The 20,403-nt window shown below is 41.8% G+C and overlaps 2 protein-coding genes across 9 annotated transcripts in view; one reads left to right on the top strand and one right to left on the bottom strand.

Moving 5' to 3' along the window:
* scube3 (signal peptide, CUB domain, EGF-like 3) overlaps positions 1–14,850 on the top strand; it is a 135,904-nt gene extending 121,054 nt beyond the window's left edge. For 3 of the 4 annotated variants that reach the window (XM_061795683.1, XM_061795666.1, XM_061795694.1), the window contains 14 exons: positions 2,877–2,993; positions 7,661–7,783; positions 7,925–8,041; positions 8,786–8,881; positions 8,987–9,103; positions 9,597–9,758; positions 9,859–10,062; positions 10,724–10,885; positions 10,965–11,132; positions 11,219–11,380; positions 11,456–11,653; positions 11,745–11,897; positions 11,989–12,068; positions 12,328–14,850. In XM_061795683.1, coding sequence (XP_061651667.1) covers positions 2,877–2,993; positions 7,661–7,783; positions 7,925–8,041; positions 8,786–8,881; positions 8,987–9,103; positions 9,597–9,758; positions 9,859–10,062; positions 10,724–10,885; positions 10,965–11,132; positions 11,219–11,380; positions 11,456–11,653; positions 11,745–11,897; positions 11,989–12,068; positions 12,328–12,480 — 2,012 coding nt within the window. In that variant the 3' untranslated portion in view covers positions 12,481–14,850. The remainder of the gene's footprint in view (positions 1–2,876; positions 2,994–7,660; positions 7,784–7,924; positions 8,042–8,785; positions 8,882–8,986; positions 9,104–9,596; positions 9,759–9,858; positions 10,063–10,723; positions 10,886–10,964; positions 11,133–11,218; positions 11,381–11,455; positions 11,654–11,744; positions 11,898–11,988; positions 12,069–12,327) is intronic. The other variant, XM_061795676.1, reaches the window with a different exon arrangement.
* A 64-nt stretch (positions 14,851–14,914) lies between these two features.
* LOC133488164 (complement receptor type 1-like) lies at positions 14,915–20,375 on the bottom strand. 5 transcript variants are annotated; one of them, XM_061795733.1, is made up of 9 exons: positions 20,221–20,375; positions 19,949–20,146; positions 17,898–17,963; positions 17,313–17,504; positions 15,851–15,947; positions 15,693–15,766; positions 15,438–15,614; positions 15,157–15,353; positions 14,915–15,074 (listed from the first exon to the last, which is right to left on the bottom strand). In XM_061795733.1, exons 1-9 carry the CDS (start codon positions 20,291–20,293, stop codon positions 14,916–14,918), a joined length of 1,233 nt encoding a protein of 410 aa, XP_061651717.1. In that variant the 5' UTR covers positions 20,294–20,375; the 3' UTR covers position 14,915. The 5 variants fall into 5 exon arrangements, with proteins under 5 accessions (XP_061651717.1, XP_061651739.1, XP_061651731.1 ...); XM_061795755.1 differs by having other exon boundaries at positions 15,157–15,342; XM_061795747.1 differs by having other exon boundaries at positions 14,915–15,342.
* Positions 20,376–20,403: the final 28 nt, after the last annotated feature.

The raw sequence follows: 20,403 nt of genomic DNA, 5'->3' as shown, positions 1-20,403 counted from the left end.
CCTTTTTGTTGTCATGCATTCATAAAAAAGATACTGCGAATGTTCTATAGTTGAACATTGATGTCAATAATAGTTTTTCAGAAGTAGTTCTATGGCATATAAATTCGAAGATAAATGGTGTGAAACTGCCTAACCTAATCTAAAGGTTCTGCAGCAGACAAGTAAGCAAAGGAGAGTGACATTGTTTTCAGGCCCGGTTTACACCCCGAGTGTGACCTGCCCCGCAGTAAGTGGATGCTGAGGCCACTGTGGCATCAAATACACTTAAATAGCCGTTGAGTGTCTCTGTGGGGTGTTGAGATGTGTAAACTGAATTCTCAAGTTATCTTGGGTTTAAACAGTCACGGTGCTTCCTTGCTGTCAGTGGACCGTGGCCCATATATCAGGATAGGGCATGTCTGCTGAACCACTGCCAGCATTCCTCCAACCTCAACACCCTCCTGTGTTTCGTTCGCTTCTCCCTTCTAATCCATGTGAGGGCAATCCGGGACACGTTCTTCACATCCCGTCTTTGCTCCACGGACAACGTCTCCAGTGGCGCTCTTACCTAAAGTGACATTGCCTCACAGGTTTTGGGGATTTTTCACTTGTGGCTGAAATTATGGCTGTCAGTTTGATTTATTGGTTTGAACCCAGATTGTGATTTTCATCTGACATTTTAAGTCTTTTGGCCACACAATAGGAGTAATAGAGCTAACGTAATGTTTCCATCTCCTAGTGACGTTGCCCTGCCCACGTCCTGCATGCCTTCACCCGGGTTGACTGGTTGAGTCCCAGATGTCTTACAACGTACACTCAGCAGCATACATTATATAATGATAGGTTGTGCAACACCTGAGTCCGTCAGCGCTCTTAAATCTCATCATGGCTTAGACTGTGCACTTCACATTGTGTTGATTGCAAATACATCTTACTGTGTAATCCTAAAAGAAATCAACACGGAACACAAAGATTTGACTGTTGTCGCTTGTGCTCGTGCCTCAGCAGGACTGGCCAGAAGACCACCGTCGCTTACCTACTGTAAATCGTTGGGAGGACACCGGGAGAGGAGTAAAATAAGGGTGGATGAGGGTACCCAAAAAACATAAGTCTTGGAATTACCTGGTTAACCAACAGGTATGAGCAACAGCTAGCACTCCAAAATTATGTTTAATTCCTTATTGAATATGCTGAAAAATCACTCATTTATTAATGGTACAAAGAGAAAACAACGTAATGCTTTTGGCCGGGAGTTTGAGACCCTCGACATCCGACGTTATTACAGCCACCCAAAGTCAGAGTCTGTTCCACATTGTCCCCTACGGAAACACGTTTGTGATCAATAGGAACATCTTTGAGGCATTTCTGGAGTCATTAATGCAAAATGAAGCTGAGGAAAGCTGTGTATAAATGAATCTGCAAAACACTTCCTTATGTCGGGTGATCGATGTGGCATCTGTGACACAATGCCACCAGAAAAGCCTTTGTGCTCTATTGGAACATCTTGAGGCTGCCACCCACTGAGCGACGAGGCCGACCAGCACTGTGCATGGTTTGGCAACTGTTGTCATGAGTGCACATACTACACATAGGCAAACCCTCACACTGAAAATACACGAGCTGCCGCCTCAAACCATCTACAGTAAATAGTATATGAAGCATCAAGTATTGTGTTTTACATCAATACCTAACTAGATTCATAATGGAATGGAATGAAAAAGAGAAGCAGAATGTGACCAGAATGTACGTGAAGTACCATGTATCGTATACAATCGCTCAATGTGCGGGGGTGCGTCGGCAACTCTTTATTTTTATGCGATGGTCTGGTCCAGTCGGGTTTGACCACTTTGCGTTGTGTGCGGCAGCCTTTCGAGGCATTTGTAATGCAATCAATACAAAAGGAAACTGAAAAATGCGGAAATGAATCTGCAAGAATGACTTCATGTGGGATGATGATAGTCATAGGAAGTTGTTATTTTTCAGCCTTCCAACGTGTTTTACAATCGCTATTTTCGCTCATTATTGTATAAAAAAAAAAAAAGAATACATCCATTTCAATATAGGCAAAAATGACACCGCAGAATACATACACATTCAATGAGGAAATGTCCTCACCTTCTGCCATTTACGTGTCAGGCTGTGACAAGCTGATGTGGGGCGGGCCAAAATCTAGCTGAAAATCAAACACCGGTATTTCATCAGAAAATGAGCCTAAAATAACTAACAAAGTCCATTTTGGGGGGATTTTTAGTTTGAAGTCCAGAACTATGGAATAGTAGCCCATGTTCTCACCATTAACAAAATGGTGCTGGACACACTATACCATCCAGACTGAACCCTGTTCATTGATTTCCCTGTATTAGACCATGTACTGTAATCATTGAGCCCCAAGTGACTGACTTCTAACATTTTCAAACATGTTACAGGAGCATTGGTTTTGCAAAACAGAAAGTGACACGTTTGATTTTTGAGCAAAGTCAATGTCACTGTGACATGACATGTTGACATCACATATGAGGGTGCAGCGCAATCTCTGTTCCTTTATCATATATTTAAAAAGAAAGAAAATGATTGGCAGGCTCTCAGAGGGAAGAAAGAAAATGCACTTGGGCACCTATTATCAGCTGACTCCTGCTACTGCCACTCGCCCTTTCCAAAAGTATACTTTGAAAATTCCATCAAAATGGAAAACACAGTGACTGCAGGAGGGCAATCACAACAGCAGTCATGTGACCAAAGGTGTTCATTTTTCTTTGTTTGTTGTTGTTGTTCTTTTGATTTGGTCCATTGAAATGCATGACAAACAATTACAGAGACAAGAAAGTGGGCTCGATCGCGGTCTTTGTGGTTTTTGAGTGATGCCGACATTTCTAACTGTCTCTCTCCATCTTGTGCAGACATTGACGAGTGCTCCTTTGACCGCGCTTGCGACCATTTCTGTGTCAACTCTGCAGGAAGCTTCCAGTGCCTTTGTCACAAGGGCTACGTCCTCTATGGCGTTGCGCACTGCGGAGGTGAGCTGGCTCTGCTTTTTTGGCTCCTTATGTATACAATAAATCTCCTGTCCAACAGGCTTCCTTTTAACCCCGCGCCTTTTCAAAGCCTCACTAAATGTCTCTCATATTGAACAGGAAGAATGCGCCACAAGTACTGTCGACTGATTCATTTGAGTTCATAAAAAGATGTTAGCCTGTTGAAGCTTTCTGCTTTCAGCTACGTGCAATGTAAGCTCCCATGCGTATGGAGGTGAAGGGTTGCCAGATGCCCCGGTTGTCCTGAAAGAGACTCTTAAATGTACTTTTAAAAGGAAAATAAATGTTTTGTAATTAGATGCGTCTGAGAAACTCTCGAGTCTTAAGAGTTCTAAACCCACAAATCAACATGGTTTGTTTATTTCCATGGTTGCAGGGTGTAAAGCCTTAATGCCGTCCAGCTCATTAATCTGAATGTCACCACATCGAGAAAATCAACATAAAAAAGTCCCTGCATGCAACCGCATCGAAAGACAAAATGGAACTAAATGCTGGCTGTGATGGATTACCCGGTTACAGTTAAGTCTTTGCAAATAGGTTTCCAAATATACTAAAATGAGCAGAAACAGGTGGCTGCCCGGAAGGCAGGAAATCAATCTAAGATTACACTACACTTGGCAGCAATGTAAAGCAAAGGTGATTTGTGCTGCAGTTAATGGACTAAAACATGATTTCCAAAAAGTGTTAGGCTACTTCACTTCAAGGTGGAGCGTGACCTTGGACAACACAGTACTGTGGACCAAATAGCCAAGAGAGTCAGGAGGGAGGTGTGAAAGTTCTGAGGGGTGGGCGTGTCAGACATGGAGCAAGTGGCCTGCTCGAGCACATCGGGCGTCCCTTTGAGTTGGTGCATATCACTTTAGGATCTTCTGCTGTCTCCACAGCCTCGGGGCCTCACTGACATTGCAAGCGAAATGTCTTGAGGACTGTGTGAGCATGAAATATAACGCTTTTTCAAATTTGTTCTTTAAATGTGACAAACCTGCAGGTTAGGAACAGAAAGCAGTACACTTGGTTTGTGCCAAGTCCGAAGTAGTATGGCACTACTTATGTGTACATGTACAAAATATATTTTTTTAAATATTTTTTTCTGAATGTCTTTATTATTTATATTATATTATGTAAATGTAAGGATGTTAAAATATATATCTATATATATATACACATATATGTATGTATGTGTGTGTGTGTATGGAGAGAGTAGTATTCGTGTTCGCCCTTATTAAATCATAATGATAACTGACATCACCCAAACAGCTCTGATCAACATTTTACATACCCTTGAATGTTTGGCCAGAAAACACAAACACTTTGACACACACAGGTTTCAATGACTATTTAAGTTAGTGACATGTTTGATTGTAATTTGCCTGTGTGTAAATAGTCAAACAGGTTCAAATAGGGCTGCAGTTACTTTGCTGAATACTGAGCCATAGGGAAAACAACAACAAAAATCAAGAAAAGGATTTGAACATGTATCTAAAAGATTTAAAAATGCTATTTGGTTCTGTAAATTCTGATAAAGAAGTGGAAGGTTAGTTGTTCTGTCGGCCACAGCTGCCATGAATATAGTTTGGGACGAAAAGAAAAACACGCGCGCACGTGTGTAAAAAATGAAAAAACACTCACTGCTAGTTTCATAAATGGAGATTTGTACATCAACATGAGTGTCACTACACCTGAGCTACAAGTACATGTAAAAAGTCTCACAACACCACACTACCAAAAATGGAAGGTCGTAGAACACGTCACGAACATGGCAAACACGTAAATGGGATATATTACCAACATTTCAACATTTTAGAGGAATTACTAGGTTTTGTTGTTACTCCACTACAACATTATTGTGATAACATGGCAAAGTTTTGGGCCTTTGTTGACAAATATGCATCACAGGAAAGGAAATGCATACGTAACCTTTAGTTTATTTAAATGCTCAATTCTGCATCGTGCACTAAAATCTCGTACATGCCGTGCATTTATGCAACTAAATAAATGTGATAATAAGTTTGAGTCTGGGAATTGCTTGTGAGACATTGTAAGGTGCCGTTTGCTCCGTGTAAATGTAAAAGTGTTGGCTCCCGCTGCAAAATGTCTGTATATCGAGGGTATAAAAGCACCGTGATGAACTGGACCGACGTAAACGACGTGCTACCATTGTTTAGCGCACGGGTGATGAATGGCCTTTCCATCGCTGCTGTCGGAACTATTAGATAACCCTGGAGATATATTAAGCCCCCCCGCTGTACTTCCTCACTCGCCACTCATAACTAAGCTTAGTTTGCGCCTGCTGTGCTTCATCAATCCCAAAATATTGCCGGAGCCAGGCTCAGTGTTTAACAATAGGCTCGCACTCAACAAACCCAGTCAGGTCGGCGACCTGCTGTCGAGTATTGTGCCGAGACCTGTCGGCATTCTTCCCAAGTGAGAGTTCATCTAGCCATTCTCCTCTTCGGCTAGCAAAACAATCAGCTTGCTTTTTGCTTATCTGCTAAGAAAATACACTGTGCTGTTGTGACTTCAGACCCCCACAAGCGTGTTTCAAAATGTTCCTGGTTTCATACACGCGGCTTTGGCCTCGACACAAATACATTCCTTGGGTGCAAACAAACGTGTGTGTGTGTGTGTGTGTGCATTCATTAACATTTATTTGAAAAAAGAATGAAAAAGTCTTTGGGAAGAATTCTTCCTCTTTCATCTGTTCAACGGTGGGAGCAACAGATTATAATTAATTATCAAATTTGAGAAAACATCACAATTCCATGAAGTCGGTCACTCTCCATGGTGTAGGCATTGATTCAAAATCGCAGTTTGTCTTTTCTTCTGTCTTCATTCCTCTTGACTTGTCAGTGTGCATGCAAAGGAAAAAGGCCTTAAGGGATTTGCAGAAAGGTCAGCGGAGATCCGTTTGATTGTATTGCAAGTATGGAAGAAAGTAAAAGAAGTCAGAACAACAGTTTCTGGCAGATGAGCACTGCTTCCGTCAGATAGTCATTTGAGTTTTTCGTCCTTTAAATCGAGTGCTTCGATGCGGAGGCGAGGCAGCGCATCTCTCGCAATATTTCCAAGCCGCTCTGGGCGACACATTGGCAGACTGCACTTGATGAAGTCATCGTCCTCTTCATGGAATGAAGAGGCACGCAGACAGTTTTTTTTTTTTTTTTTTTTTGACATGGGGTGAATGATTGAATGAGACAAGAAGTATTCCATATCAACAGTCAGAATCATCCATCACTGATATTATGGCTATCAGTTTCTTCAACTTATTTAGTTTTTTCTTTTAATCTGTACAATACATCTTCGTTTATCGCAGGGGTTACATTGCAGATTTGTAATTTTCATATAAGGAATTCAGTGCCAATATGTGATAACTTAGAGAGCTGGAGGTATTGTATTTTTCCACTTGAGGTCACCATCCACACACGCTACACAAGCACATGCATTTGTGCTATGCTTGAGGGATGTGAACAACAACCAATGCGGACATGGTATGAGCAGGGGATTTCATGCCTGGCAATGCCTGGCACTGACAGTCCTGGCAATTAGTCAGCAAAAAGCATTATCGGAACCCAGAATTAGTTGTAGTAATGTTTCTAACTACAGTACTGTAGTTGTAGAAAATCAGGCTAAACGTTGCTCTTTACTTCGATATTGTTATGAGTCTGTGCATTGGCTATTCGTTGGGCGAAAGTTGGTATTTGTGAATTTATTTCATTAAACTCTGACTGTGGCTTGTGTTTTAAACAGTAGCTTTCCGGTCATATTCGCTGTATCCTAAAGCAATTTGGTGACTTGCCAAATGTATGAGTTGAGATTAATCATTAAAGTTTCTTCTTTTTTTTTGCAAGAGCCCAATTGACCTTATGCGAGGTCATTGTTGCCACATTAAAATCATATAACCAACAACACTGTATTACAAATGTCCAGGTGAGTAACCACTGCAGTTAGTGAACCACGATGTAATGAGGGGTTACTTACAAACCATTTTTGGAGGTCTTGAAAAGCACAATATAGTTTCTGTCCATCAATCCGTCCGTCCATCCATCCACCCATTTTACTGTATATACCGTACAGGTGAGGCGAGGCAACCTCGGCAAAATATTCATTATTATATATTTATATATTTGTGCTTTGGAAGACCCATACCTCAAGTCAAAACTTTCCAACATGCCGATAATCACTTCTCTTGCAATGTAGAAATGGGCACTATGTCTTTGAAAATGTTGAGCATGATTGACTACCTTGTGATTGCCTTCCACTGACAAACTTACGGAAAGCAATGTGACAATAATTCTGCTCATGTTGTCTGCATCTATAGTTACTTACTCTTTTGAGACCTAATCGCTCGAGTGGTTGGTAAAGTCGCTAATTTAGCAACACTGCTTTTTTTAAGATAGCTCCTCGCTGTCAGCAGCCGTGTTGTTAGTGCAAGCAGTGCACGTCAGCGAGAACTTGTTTGAACTACAGAAGCCACTAAAAATAATCGATTAGCAAACATCTTCCTGAACAAAAAACTCAAAATTAATCAATAAAACTGATTAATTCCTAGCTTTAATGTAGTCATGTTTGTCTATTTTTTTTGTTCTCAGATGAGATGCAAAGGTGTGTAACTAATGCACAGCCACTGAATATGTATCATATATTTTCAGATATTGATGAATGCAGTATTAACCGAGGAGGTTGTAAATATGGCTGCATTAACACTCTGGGGAGCTACGAGTGTACCTGCCCACCTGGATTTAAACTGCACTGGAACAGAAAGGATTGTATTGGTACGTGGCAGCACTGCCCTCTAGTGGTAAAGGGAAATGCACTCTTTGTTCATCATGCTCCCAGTTCTGCAAAATTGGCTTCAGCCTGTTATTTTACAGCATAGTTTGATTTATACAGTATTGTCTTTTATCTCTCCTCAGAGTTGGTGAAATGTCCCCCAGGCCTTTTCGCCCCCAAGGCTACTCTCACCTGCAGCAAAACGGGCAAGAAAGAGAGCTGCTCGCTCACCTGCGCCTCCAAGGCACACTATCTGGCAGGTATGTTCATTGCAAATTGGGCAGCCATCACAAAACACTAGAACAGTGGTTTTCAAACATTTTACAACAAGTATCATCTCAAAAAATACTTAGCTCTCCCAGGTACCACCATCATGATCAGCATTAAAATACAGTAGTGTAGTAGGTCTAAGGTCATTAAAAACGAGGCACAGGTTTCATCCCTAAAACGTATATTTAATATTATTGTTAGTTCATTCTTGTAACATTATGCACAGTTCAAACTTTACACTGTGCTTAAATATAGGAAAATAAAAATGCTTAAATTAAGTTGTATTACGCATAAATACAAATTGCATCTCAATAATGTTTAAAAATGAACCGTTCGCAAAGATTTAATGTAAATGTATTCTTCTTGAAATTTAAATATAAATGAACGGTACTTGTAGAAAGTGTGCTGATCTTAAAAAAATACAAAGTAAGATTTTTAAGAATGTGTTGTACTAGAAAAGCATTTTAAAAAATACTGTACTCCTGTAAACTCCACTGTTGCCCAATATAACTGTTCTGACATAAAAGGGATACAGATTCTCTGTTGTGCTTGACCTGACACATATATATACACCAACTGTACTGTAATAGAGTAACAACAAGTTTAAACAGGTTGTAAGTATAATCTAATATGTTTGATTGTGTATCCATAACACACTTTGAGAATCACTGCACTGGAAAAAAAATGTTTTTCATCTTGGTTTTGATTTTGTTTGTGTGTGTGTCTTCTTGAAGAGTCTGACAACAGCTACTCGGTCAGCTGCGGCATCCCCATCGTCAGAGGGAAGTCCCCCATCAGGCTCAACTCCAGCAGCAGTCAAAGCTGCATCGGTGTGGCCCTGCAAATCCTTTGTGTTTGTTTAGTGTGTCACAGCCAATTGTGCTTCCTATGAGAGCTGCATGCATCCTACCTACATTTGCTGTCTTTGTCTGTAGAGACTTTGGCGCCTCCAGTGAAGCAGACGGCGTCTTTCAAGATTAAAAACGCCAAATGCCACCTGCACCCTAAATTGACAGGCAGGACAGAGGACAGGGGGCGGACCCTAGGACCAGGTCTGCCCTTATCTGGGTTTGGTGTTGAATTAAAATACATTGTTTCAAGTCATTTATCATCAACTAGACTAGAACATTTCTGAGAATGTTTTCATAAATGTTGGGAAACGGCACTGCTGAGCTAAAACAAGATCAAGGACACTGGCATACCATAGCGATCCACACATGCAATGCGAATGTCCAGTGCATTGGACATTTGGAAGTGATATCATTACATCATTGCCACGTCACATGTTGCTTTTCTCAGCACGATCGCTTCCTTGATTATATTGTGTGAGAAAATGTCAGTGTTTCCAAAGCCTCAGGTATTTGGTCTGAAAAAATGAATTGCTCATCAGTTCCAATACATTGAGAAACGACAATAGCACATTGTAGCACCAAATTAGTGTGAGGACTTAATCTGTATCTCTTTTAGCATCTACTGTACACAATTATCTCTTGTAGTTACTGTATGTGACAATGGCTAACTGACTGCGACGCTATTTTGCTACAGGAGGTGGTCAGCCCTGCAGTAACTGCCTGGTGACATTTGTCAATCTCAAATGTGACTCGTCAAAGAAAGCAAAAGGGCGGCGCGCTCGCAACCCGACTAACAAAGAGGTAACTCGCATCACTTTGGAGCTGGAAGCAGAGGTCAAAGCTGGAGACACAACAGGTCAGTCTTAGGATGTAATAGCAATTACAAGAGCCCGTTTTAATGTACATTTTTCTTCATAGACGTAACTACTTGAAATTATTCACTTAAAACTTGCCAGGAAGTTGTAACCTCAGCTGCCTCAGACAACGTATGGAGAAACAGGTGAAGACCTACATCAAGGCTCTGAAGAAGTCCATCAACCAAGAGCGCTTCCTCATCAGAGTTGCTGGTTTGGAGTACGAGGTGGCCCAGAAACTTCCACAAGCTTCACCCATTCAAGAGAACTGTGGCCCAGGCTCCGAAAAAGACAGCGGGCGATGCGGTAAGACTTTATTATAGTTTACTCACCTCATTCACTGACCTTGACTTTGATTGCTGAAAGATAGATGTATCAGTTGTTATAATCATCATTTACTGTCAATAGAGCAATTATAAAATCAATCAATGTGAATGTCAAAGGCTCAGCTCATCAAATGAACAACTTTCAAATGTGTTGCACACTAGGAGGACTTTCTTATATTATCCATCCATCCATTTCCTACAGTGCATCTCCTCATTAGGGTCACAGGTGACTTTGGACGAGAGTCGGGGTACCCCCTGGACTGGTCACCAGCCTATCACAGGCCACAAAGTATATGTAGACAACCATTTACACTCACTCACATTCACACCTCAGAGGAACCCAACATGCATGCTTTTGGAATGTGGGAGGAAGCCGCTGTCGCCACAGAAAACCCACTCAAGCATGGCGAGAACATGCAAAGTCCACACAAGAGGGCCTGAGCTAAGATCTGAAGAACCAGGAACCTCCGAATTGTGAGGCAAACGTATTAAACAATAGTTCACCGTGCAGCCTTGTTGTAGTATGGTAGCTGGAAATCAAACTGATCATGTTATATGAATGCTATCGTGCCAGTAACAACAAAGGTTGAACTGTGTGCTGGCGGCTTCTCACTGGAACTGTTATGGATTTTGTTTTTCAGTCAGGTGCTTGCCGGGCTCGTATTACCATGGGGAGCAGGAGCGTTGCGTCCAGTGTCCGCCCGGCACCTTCCAGGAGAGGGAGGGGCAGCTGGCATGCGACCTGTGCCCGGGCAGTGACGGCCACGGTCCTGTCGGAGCCCGAAACATTTCATCGTGTGCAGGTAGCAAAGGTCTAACTTCCTGGTACTGTGCCAGTCAAATATTCCTGCCAAACTCGATCTGGCTGTCTGCTTTCCCCAGGCCAATGTCCCAACGGGTTCTTCTCAGCCGACGGCTTCAAGCCTTGCCAGCCGTGTCCCCAGGGCACATACCAGCCAGATTTGGGTCGGACATTGTGCTTTCCTTGCGGGGGAGGACTGAGCACCAAGCGTGAGGGCGCAAGCTCCTTCCATGATTGTGAGGTCAAAGGTGAGAAGAGCATGCACAGAAGCCAACCAAGAAAAACGTTGTGCAAAGCACTGCTGACGTCACGTGTGTCTTCATTGGTGGTGCAGTGCAATGTTCTCCGGGCCATTACTACAACACCACAGTGCACAGGTGTATCCGCTGCCCAGTCGGAACCTATCAGACTGAGTTTAGGCAGAACTACTGTATTACCTGCCCAGGAAACACCACCACAGATTTTGATGGCGCCACTAGTGTCTCTCAGTGCAAGAGTGAGTATGCGAATGACAGTTTTCTGCTTTCAGTTTGGGGCCAGGCTGTAATGTGTTGAGTTTGCGCGCGTCTAGACAGGCAGTGTGGCGGCGAGATGGGCGAGTTCATGGGCTACATCGAGTCCCCTAACTACCCCGGCAACTACCCGGCAAATGTGGAGTGCATTTGGAACATCAACCCGCCCAGCAAGCGTAAGATCCTTATTGTGGTGCCGGAGATCTTCCTGCCCTCAGAGGACGAGTGCGGAGATGTGCTGGTGATGAGGAAGAACTGTGAGTATTTCCACGTCCGTGCCCGCACCGCACCAGGTGCCATTGCGTCCGCAAACCGGATTCATCATTGCCCTTCCTGTGCTCTTGCAAGGGTCAGCTACATCCATCACCACCTATGAGACGTGTCAGACGTACGAGCGGCCCATCGCCTTCACGGCGCGCTCCAGGCGCCTCTGGATTAACTTCAAGTCCAACGAGGCCAACAGTGCCAGGGGCTTTCAGATCCCCTACGTGACGTATGACGGTATGCGATGAAAAACGGCTCACGGCACTTCTCAGCAGCTCATGAGCTGACCCGGAGGAATTGCGCTTATGTGTTTTCTCTGGAACTTCAGAGGACTACGAACAGCTGGTCGAGGACATTGTACGGGATGGAAGACTCTACGCTTCAGAAAACCATCAAGAAATCCTCAAGGTTAGCCCTGCTATCCATTAGTACTCTATGTTAGAGAATATTAATCATGAACTGCAATCCCTGTGAAGGCTTGAGCCTACATTCATTTTGATCTTAACATAGAAAGAAGAACTTTTAGATCATCAGAGAATTTCTCCTCTGCTACTATGTGATTGGTGACCTGAGGAACAACAAAAGTTGTATTGCTATTGATTGAAGTACACTCCTTAATCAATCCGTATGTATGAATATGCTAACAACTGTTCTTCAATGTTTACAGGATAAGAAACTGATAAAGACACTTTTTGACGTGCTGGCTCACCCAAACAACTACTTCAAGTACACCACTCGAGAGTCCAATGAGATGCTTCCCCGATCCTTCATACGTCTCATAAGCAGCAAAGTTTCTGCTTTCCTGCGACCGTACAAGTAAACGCATATCTGCAATTCCGTAAACATCCCCGTCCCCCTTACAGGCTACATCCTGCAACTCATAAAGGACTTTGACACGCAAAATACACCGTTTTATTTTTTAACCCTCTTTTGATTGCCATTGACAAACCTGCAAAATACTGAATATTCGTGTTGTTGTTTGTCAGTTTTTCTTCACAGGTCCACAGTCCAGAGTGGAAGAGTTTAGTGGGGATGTAGAATATGTGAGTGGGTTTGGTTTCTATTGTGTCGTGCAATGGGACCATGAAAGCGGAAAGAAACGACAGTAGGAGTGATGTTGTGTTAGAGCTTGTTGTTGTATTTGCTTAAATGACTGGTCTGTATTCCAGCTCCGACTGCGACCGTTAAGTATGACTGTAAGTGCTGTGCAAGTGTTGTGTAACCCTGGTTCCATCATATGTGCGTGCGTGCATGCTCTGGTGAGGATATGTGCGTCCTCCACGAGGAGCAGTTGCTAATTCATGTCGCAGCTGTGTTCCAGCTCATTTTAAAGCCTTACTATGTGTGAGCTCTTAGAGCAGTTTTACTGTTAAAACAGTTCATCTGTGCTGTCTAGACTGCACCAGCCTTTTCCAACCCGCCCAGCATTTCTGTTGCTCTTTTTCTTCTTCTTTTTTTTTTTTTTTTCCAAGGCGACTTTAAAGCAAATACAAAAAAAAATAGCCGGTTAATCATTCCTGGAACACAGAGGACATTTTTGGAAGATGAATAAGAAACTATTAAAAGTGGGAAAGCCACAGGAATGAGATGATGTGGAATGTGTCTGGGAAGAGGGATCGAGAGTTGAATGTCTTTGGGGGACATGATGTTTGCTGCTTCTTGTAAAAGGTCACTTTAATTCTTCAATCTCACATGAATAGTGTCAAGGTTTGAAGTGAAGAGGAAGCAGAGAATTTCAAGTACTCTAGTTGTTACATCACAGCAGGTCGATGATCTTGTCACTCGTCTGTGGCGCAGGTCTATCGTGTTTTGACTTGTAAATACCGAAAAGAAGAAAGACAAGGGTTGGATTCTGTGATGCCGAGCCCAAGAATCACACCGGCACCCCTGCCCCTAAAATGTCGTGGCCATATCAAATCCAAAGACACCAACTCCCCAACTCATGTTTGGTCTGTCCCAATGAAGACAGCTCTTCCAAAGAGGGCCCACAAGGGCGGGTCACATTGTTTTGTGCACTATTAGATCAAGAGCCCATCCTTCTACCTTTATAGACAAGTGCAATGAATGAAAATACCACATCTCGGATTTGGTTATGGTGACCCAAAATGATCTTTTGGAAAGCGGCACTGTTGACCCTTTGTATGGCATGTTGTGAGCAGAACTTTAGGGTGTACCTGCTCTTTTGCAGAGTGAGTCAAAGATGTCATGGAAATTTTGCAGTTTGGAAACAATATTCTTTGTGGTTTCAGAACAATGACAGCAACAGGGTATAATAATTTAATATTAAAGTAAAAGACCGTTCCCCGTGATAGGAGCTGATGTTTTGTTTTAGGTATTTAGCAATTTTGAGAGTTCGACAAAAACATCAAAACCTTACCTGGCTATAAGTCAAGTGGGCCCCCACGGCTAGCTTTTGACGAGCTTATTATAAAGACTGCAAACGGGAAGCAGCTAGTCTGCTTTAGAAACACACAATGGTATTTGCAGGGGATTCATTTGGCTGGGAGGCACTATCGAAACTGAGTGAAAAGTATTTCATCAAACCTCAAAAGTCATTATTTGCGCTATTGCCATTTTGTGTGTGTGTGTGTGTGTGTTCACATAGCTCGCAATATTAATGGTAATCCCCTAACTTGCATATTTCAACTTTGGAAGGAAATAAATATGTCTCATTCTCCATTACATGGTTGATTTCTAGTTTGGGGAGTGGAAAGGGAGGTTGTTGTTGTAAAAGTCACCATCCAGGATGATCCAAAAGGGATTTTGATCACATTGTCAAAGTTGATGGTGTGATGCCAAACCATGTTACACCAAAATGTTGGAGATCTTTACTGAATTTCCAGCTCTACCTACATTATAAATATTAAAACATGGCCCGTATGCCTTCATGGGCAAAAATCCTCCTCCCACCAGATTTTCTTTTTTTGTTTTTCTTTTGGAGATTGTTGCCTTTTAAAAGAGAGTTTGCTATGATGTATCATAGAGTTGATAATGATATTTGCACTTGAATTGTTATTGCTCATGTAAATGTCTGGACTTTGTATTGTCTTTTTAATGAATGGACTTGGTGTTCTTATTTTCTTGTAACTTGTTTTGTTCATGAAAGCTCACTAGAAGTTTAGCCTATAGATGATGATACACGACATTATCGACAGTAAAAAAAAAAAAAAAAAAATGTATAGAGGTGAAGGCAACAAGTTTGTACTCATTATTGCCCCAAAACACTTATTGAAATAAACATCCTGTATGTCAGCTTCATTTTAAAAACATGTTTAATGTGTGTAACGCTGTTATAACCTGGCAGCAAAGTATTAAGGTCCAAAGGTAATTTTCCATCCTCTGTTTGGTCCTGGACTTACTAATGTAGCATCCCATATCCGACAGCATATTGGCTTTGCCATTTAGTATGCCATGCTAAAAAAAGAAAAAAATTCAATGTGTTTAGTAAAAGTAATGACGATAATAATTGTATATTTCCACCGGAGTGGTAACTTACACGTGCGTCTACATTTGGGAAGGCTGGGAATCCACTGACCATCGTCACCACAGGTGACCGTGCTGGTGCCCACCACTGTGTAACCGTGGCGACAGCCAATGGCGATCGTGTCTCTGTGTTGATAAAGTCTGATGTGACCTCGCGTCCAGGAGCCGTTGGGCACTTTTGGAGATGGACATGTAATTTCTGTGGAGAAACTACAACTTTTATTCACTTTTATTCATGGTAAATTGTAAATAAATTTGTGTAAAGATGACCGCGTCACTATTTGTGTGCCAGACCTTTGCATGTAGGAGGTGTGCTCCATGTGCCGTCCTCTGTGCACCATATCGCCTTGTTCCCCAGCAGGGTCCCTGCACGACACTCGTACACAACCACACTCCTGTACTTGTACGGCGCTTCCTCTGTGCCTTTTCGCTCTGTATTGGCCACCTCTGGAGGCTCTTCACACTCCACCACTTGAACAGAGAGAAAACAGCATGCACCATGGAAAGGTACAAAGCGCAACAAGTTTCATGGCAGTCAGTTCGCGGCACCTTCACAAAAGGGAGCATGGCCGTCCCAGCCGAAACTCATGCAGTTCCTGGTTGGCCGTCCTACAAGCTGAAACCTGGTGACAGGGTGAACACTCACAACCTTTCGAGCAGTACTTCTGACATGCATGTGAAGCACAAGAATTACATGAGGGTCTCACCCGTCATCACAATGAGCTGTAGCAGTGTCTCCAAACTGCACTCCGGTATACATGAAGCGACCATTTTTAATCTCCCCAGCAGAGCCACACAGTTTCCCTTTACAGAATGGAAAGTGTTCTGGTGGCTTAAAACAGTATCGCTCGGTTCACACTGTCATCGCCATGCACATGTACAGTATATCATATTTAGTCAATTACAGGGACAGTAGATACTTAGAAAGTAAACGCACCCGTGTTGTTCTGTTTTAGCTGTGACATATCAAGACGGTGAGATTTATCTTCCAGTGTCGAGCGGTCTGAGGCCTTCTCTGCTTTCCTAACACTATCGGAAGCACTGACCTACATTTACAAACTCAATTCTGATTTTATTCCAAGAAATTTGCAATTTATTACTACATTCCTCTTGGCTGCGCTGAGCACTTACTTTTTTTTTTTTTTTTGGTCCAATCAGATTTCAGCCTCAATGTGCTGCCTTGTCAATCTAAACTGTCTAGGGCCTTCAGAATCAGTAGTGCTTAACTATAACTATATTAGCAATAGGACTGTTTCTTTAACCAATCAGATTTCAATTTCGTCGTCACCAGGCCAGAGAGCTGGCCCTCGTTGACATCCGCCTTTTTCCATTCTGAGTGGTTGTTCATATCAGAAATTGTTAGCGCAAACTTCGACAAGCAGAACACATCTTTGGGGATCTTCACATTAATACATTAATTCATCAGCATCTCTGGTGAGTATGATGTATTTTATTGTCATGTTATTAGATCAATATTGCTTCTGAACTGCTCCAGATTCTGTACATGGCACAGTTATTTGCTGTTATATAGCATTATTGTATAGTATTGATGGTTTGGTTTCGATAGTGGTGGTTTTAAGGAGTGAAGGGTGGAGTAAGTCAGGTAAATCTCCACTGAAGGCCCAGGCACCAAATGCATGCCCGCCACTGCCATCTGCACATGGTCAGGGTTCATTTTCAAAAGGCAAAGCAAGAGTTTTGTCATTTTTAAAGATAGCTATGATGTAAACGGCTGAGGTAGCTAAGGTCAATGGTGCAAATTCTTCATCCAGGTGTGGCACATGCTGAGCTAATTAATAGCCATCCCATTTTGAGGAAAAGGTAAGGATGCTTTTGGTTGAAATAGCATATGTTTAGGTAAAAAAAAAAATTATAATCTCTATGTAATGAAAGAAATATGACCGATTTCTTTATTACTCTACCCATATTTTCCAAGACTTTTGTGCATAATAATTTGAAACACTATTTTCAAATCATTCATAGGAAATATATGACAATAATTAAAATTGGTAAAACGCTTTAATTCACTGTACATTGCATTAACTATTGAGAAAAAAACAGTATTTGCTTAACACGTTGAAAAACAGTCTATTCAGTAAGAGATTGGCCGTTGTGATATTTCTGCTGTCATTCTGCTTTTTAAAAAAAGACTCAAAAGATTGAGCTCACGTTCACACTTAAGCAGAAGCGGCGTCCATTGTCCTCTGCTACAGCTCCGGTATCTGCTGCCACCTACTGGACTGTAGCCGACGTCACAAGTGTACCGGACTCGCTCACCAGGGCCAAAAGTCGTCCTGCTGATGAAGTCGTCAGCGAGGTTGGCGTGAGACTCGTCCAAATTGGCTGGAGCGCTACAGCCACCTGCAGAGTAGAAAGTTCTTTGTATAGCTTTGTTTCTAAATGTGAGCACTTAGTAATGGTGGAAGTATATATCATCGCGACATGACGTCACTCTCACATACTTCCGGGTGGCAAAAGTCTCCAATGGCACCACTAGTAAACCATTTTATGTCATTTGAGCGAGGCAGAGCGATTAAGAAAACACTGTAAATGGCTGCAATGACAATTGTAGGCTACCTCTTAACCCCCATACTTCCAATTTGTGACGTGTCAGTCCCCAAAAAATGAAACTGTTTGAAGTTAAGTTTGTCATGGTTTCTGTTCAGGTCAGCCAATGGTCTCTTTTCTGCCACCCAGGAGTTTATTGGTGCCTATCGTTTAGGAATTTTCAAGAAATTGTCTCCTGTTTGTCACCTTGACAAGCAGGTGGAGTGAGACACTGGGGGGGTTTGGGTTCCCACTGGCACTTGGTGACAACCTCTGCACAAATGAAAATAGTGTATCTTTACATTGACTATCATATCCTCAGCCTTATGCAGCTAAACTGACAGTTGATCATTTAACTTTTTGGGTTCTTTCGGAATGTGTCATTAGCATGACAGACGTGTTAGCTAAGCTAGAAGAGCTAACAGAAAAACACATTCACTGCCATTGACGGCTTGAGAAGTCAAATATCCATGTTAGATGGGAAGGCTGGCAGTGATTAAAAGATACCATAAACCTAGACCAATGGTGTCCCAACAACAGCCCGCAGGCCATCCATTTTTTAGCAGCCCACCCGCAGCATATACTAAAATACACAATTGAACAGACCGTGTTGTTTGCCTGCATTGTACTACAGTGTACCTACTTTCTACACTGCGTGGCAAAGGTTGCGAAGAGAACGACTTTGGTCTCATGTCTCACTTTCTTGTTTTCCACAAATCGCACATCGCTAAAATAGCAACAACATGTCTAGTTGTGACCCTGCGATAAATAAAGTTCTGTGACAGCAGCAAATAGCGTGAATAACAATTGTTTGCTCCACTGACTGTACCATGTCAGTCAGTTGAGTAGAGATTGTTCTCTCTTTGCTTCTGAATGTGGCGATATGATTCTGCTGCTGCCCAGGACTGTGTCAGATCTATTTAGTGGGACAATTAACTAAAACTAAAAAAATAAATAAAATCCTTGATTTATTGCTTTCTCATCAGGCTGTTTTTTTTTTTCAAATCAAGAAGTATAATACATAAAAAAAATATGTAATTGCTTCACATACCTTCACCTACACTAATGAATTGTTTTTATCGTGTAAAATTAAAGGTGAACCTTGCATCCTTTGATATTTCTGTATGTGGCCTTTGGAAGAAAAACTTTTGACATACCTGACCTAGATGAACTGAGCCTAATTCTAACCCCTGAAAAGCAAAAATGTAAAAACTTCATCCATTCTCTGTAGTGCTTATCCTCAGTTGCGGCTCTGCTCGAACCTCTTCCCACCTGACTTTGGGAGAGAGGGGGCATTAGTGTTGTAACGCTTGAGACCGGTCTTGGTCTTCCACATTTTGAAGTTTTGCATGGAATGTAGGAACAAAACTTGAGTACCTGGAGAAAACTCACAAGCAAATGCAAACAGAAAGGCCTGAGCTAAACTTAGAACCCAGAACCACAGAACTGTGAGGCAGACGTGCCATCCGCCACGGTGGCCGATGAGAGTAGTTATTATATAGTATATTTGCAAGTAAAGTTGGATAATTTTGACCAAAAAAAAGCTCTTTTCAGTTAAAGGAATGTTATGTGATTAAAGTGGTATATATATTTGACCTAAAATATATTAGTTTAAAAATTACATTTTCTACATTAAAGTCATATTACAAGTCATCTTTTTTAGATGAATGTAGATTTTCTAGATCAGTCATTATGAAAAAGACACTATATTTTTGTGCCAAAAGTCGTATATTTTCGAGATCAGTGTAATATTCTTTTAAATGCTTTTTATTCAAGATTGAAGCAGACATATGAAAATAAAGTTGCATTACAAGAAAACTAGTTTTTGAGGAAATCAATATTTTATTATTATTACATTTTCACATTAAAAGTAGTATTACAAGGTTATTTTTTTTCCCCAAAAAAATTCTTAGATAAAATGTATTTTCCATGGTGAAGTAATATTTCTCGAGGAAATTTGTAATAAATGTGTAATTTTAGGATTTCAGTCTTAGTAGTATCAGAATGAAGTTGTAATATCACGATACAACATTTTTTGAAAGAAAATAGTCGTACATTTTCGAGATTAAACTTGAAATGAGGATAAAATGAGTGTATGGCAGTTATTAATTTTGCACGGAAAATTGCCGCGTTCGAGAAGCCCTCTCGTGGCCACAAGTAAAAACTACAACTTTCTTGAATTTTAACAGGACAGTATATATAGGCTTTGCCAACAATTGGGAAAGAAGCGATTTTGGGCAGGTTTGTCCCATTCTTACTTTCGCATTTGAGTGTCAGCGTGGTCCACGTTCCATTGACGCACATCACAGAGGGGCTGCCAGTGTACGCGACAAGGTCCTCGGCACACTTGTAGTCAACTTTCTCCCCGCTGTCGAATTTGCGTCCGGTGTCCAAATTGTTGTCGAATCTGGTTGACGGATACTGGGGCGGCGCTGAGCATCGCTTTGGAACTTCAGCTATAGTTTTAAGATACTAATACAGTAAACTTACTAATTCAAAACAATCAGAATGGGTTGTAGCAAAAACTTACCAGTGTCGAATAATGAAATGGATAAAAACATAATGTGCCACACGATGCTCCTCATGTTTTGCAATGCGTACATATCCAGTGAGGATTGCAACAAGTGAACATGGGAGGATGCCGGTATTTATAATGGAAGGTCGACCCCCACACCACACCTACACCAACGCGCGCGCGCGCACGCACACACAT

The sequence above is a fragment of the Phyllopteryx taeniolatus genome, chromosome 1 (genome assembly GCF_024500385.1).
Source record: "Phyllopteryx taeniolatus isolate TA_2022b chromosome 1, UOR_Ptae_1.2, whole genome shotgun sequence".
NCBI lineage: Eukaryota > Metazoa > Chordata > Actinopteri > Syngnathiformes > Syngnathidae > Phyllopteryx > Phyllopteryx taeniolatus.
Note: the sequence above shows the minus strand (reverse complement) of the source record. Positions and strands in the feature narration are given on the sequence as shown.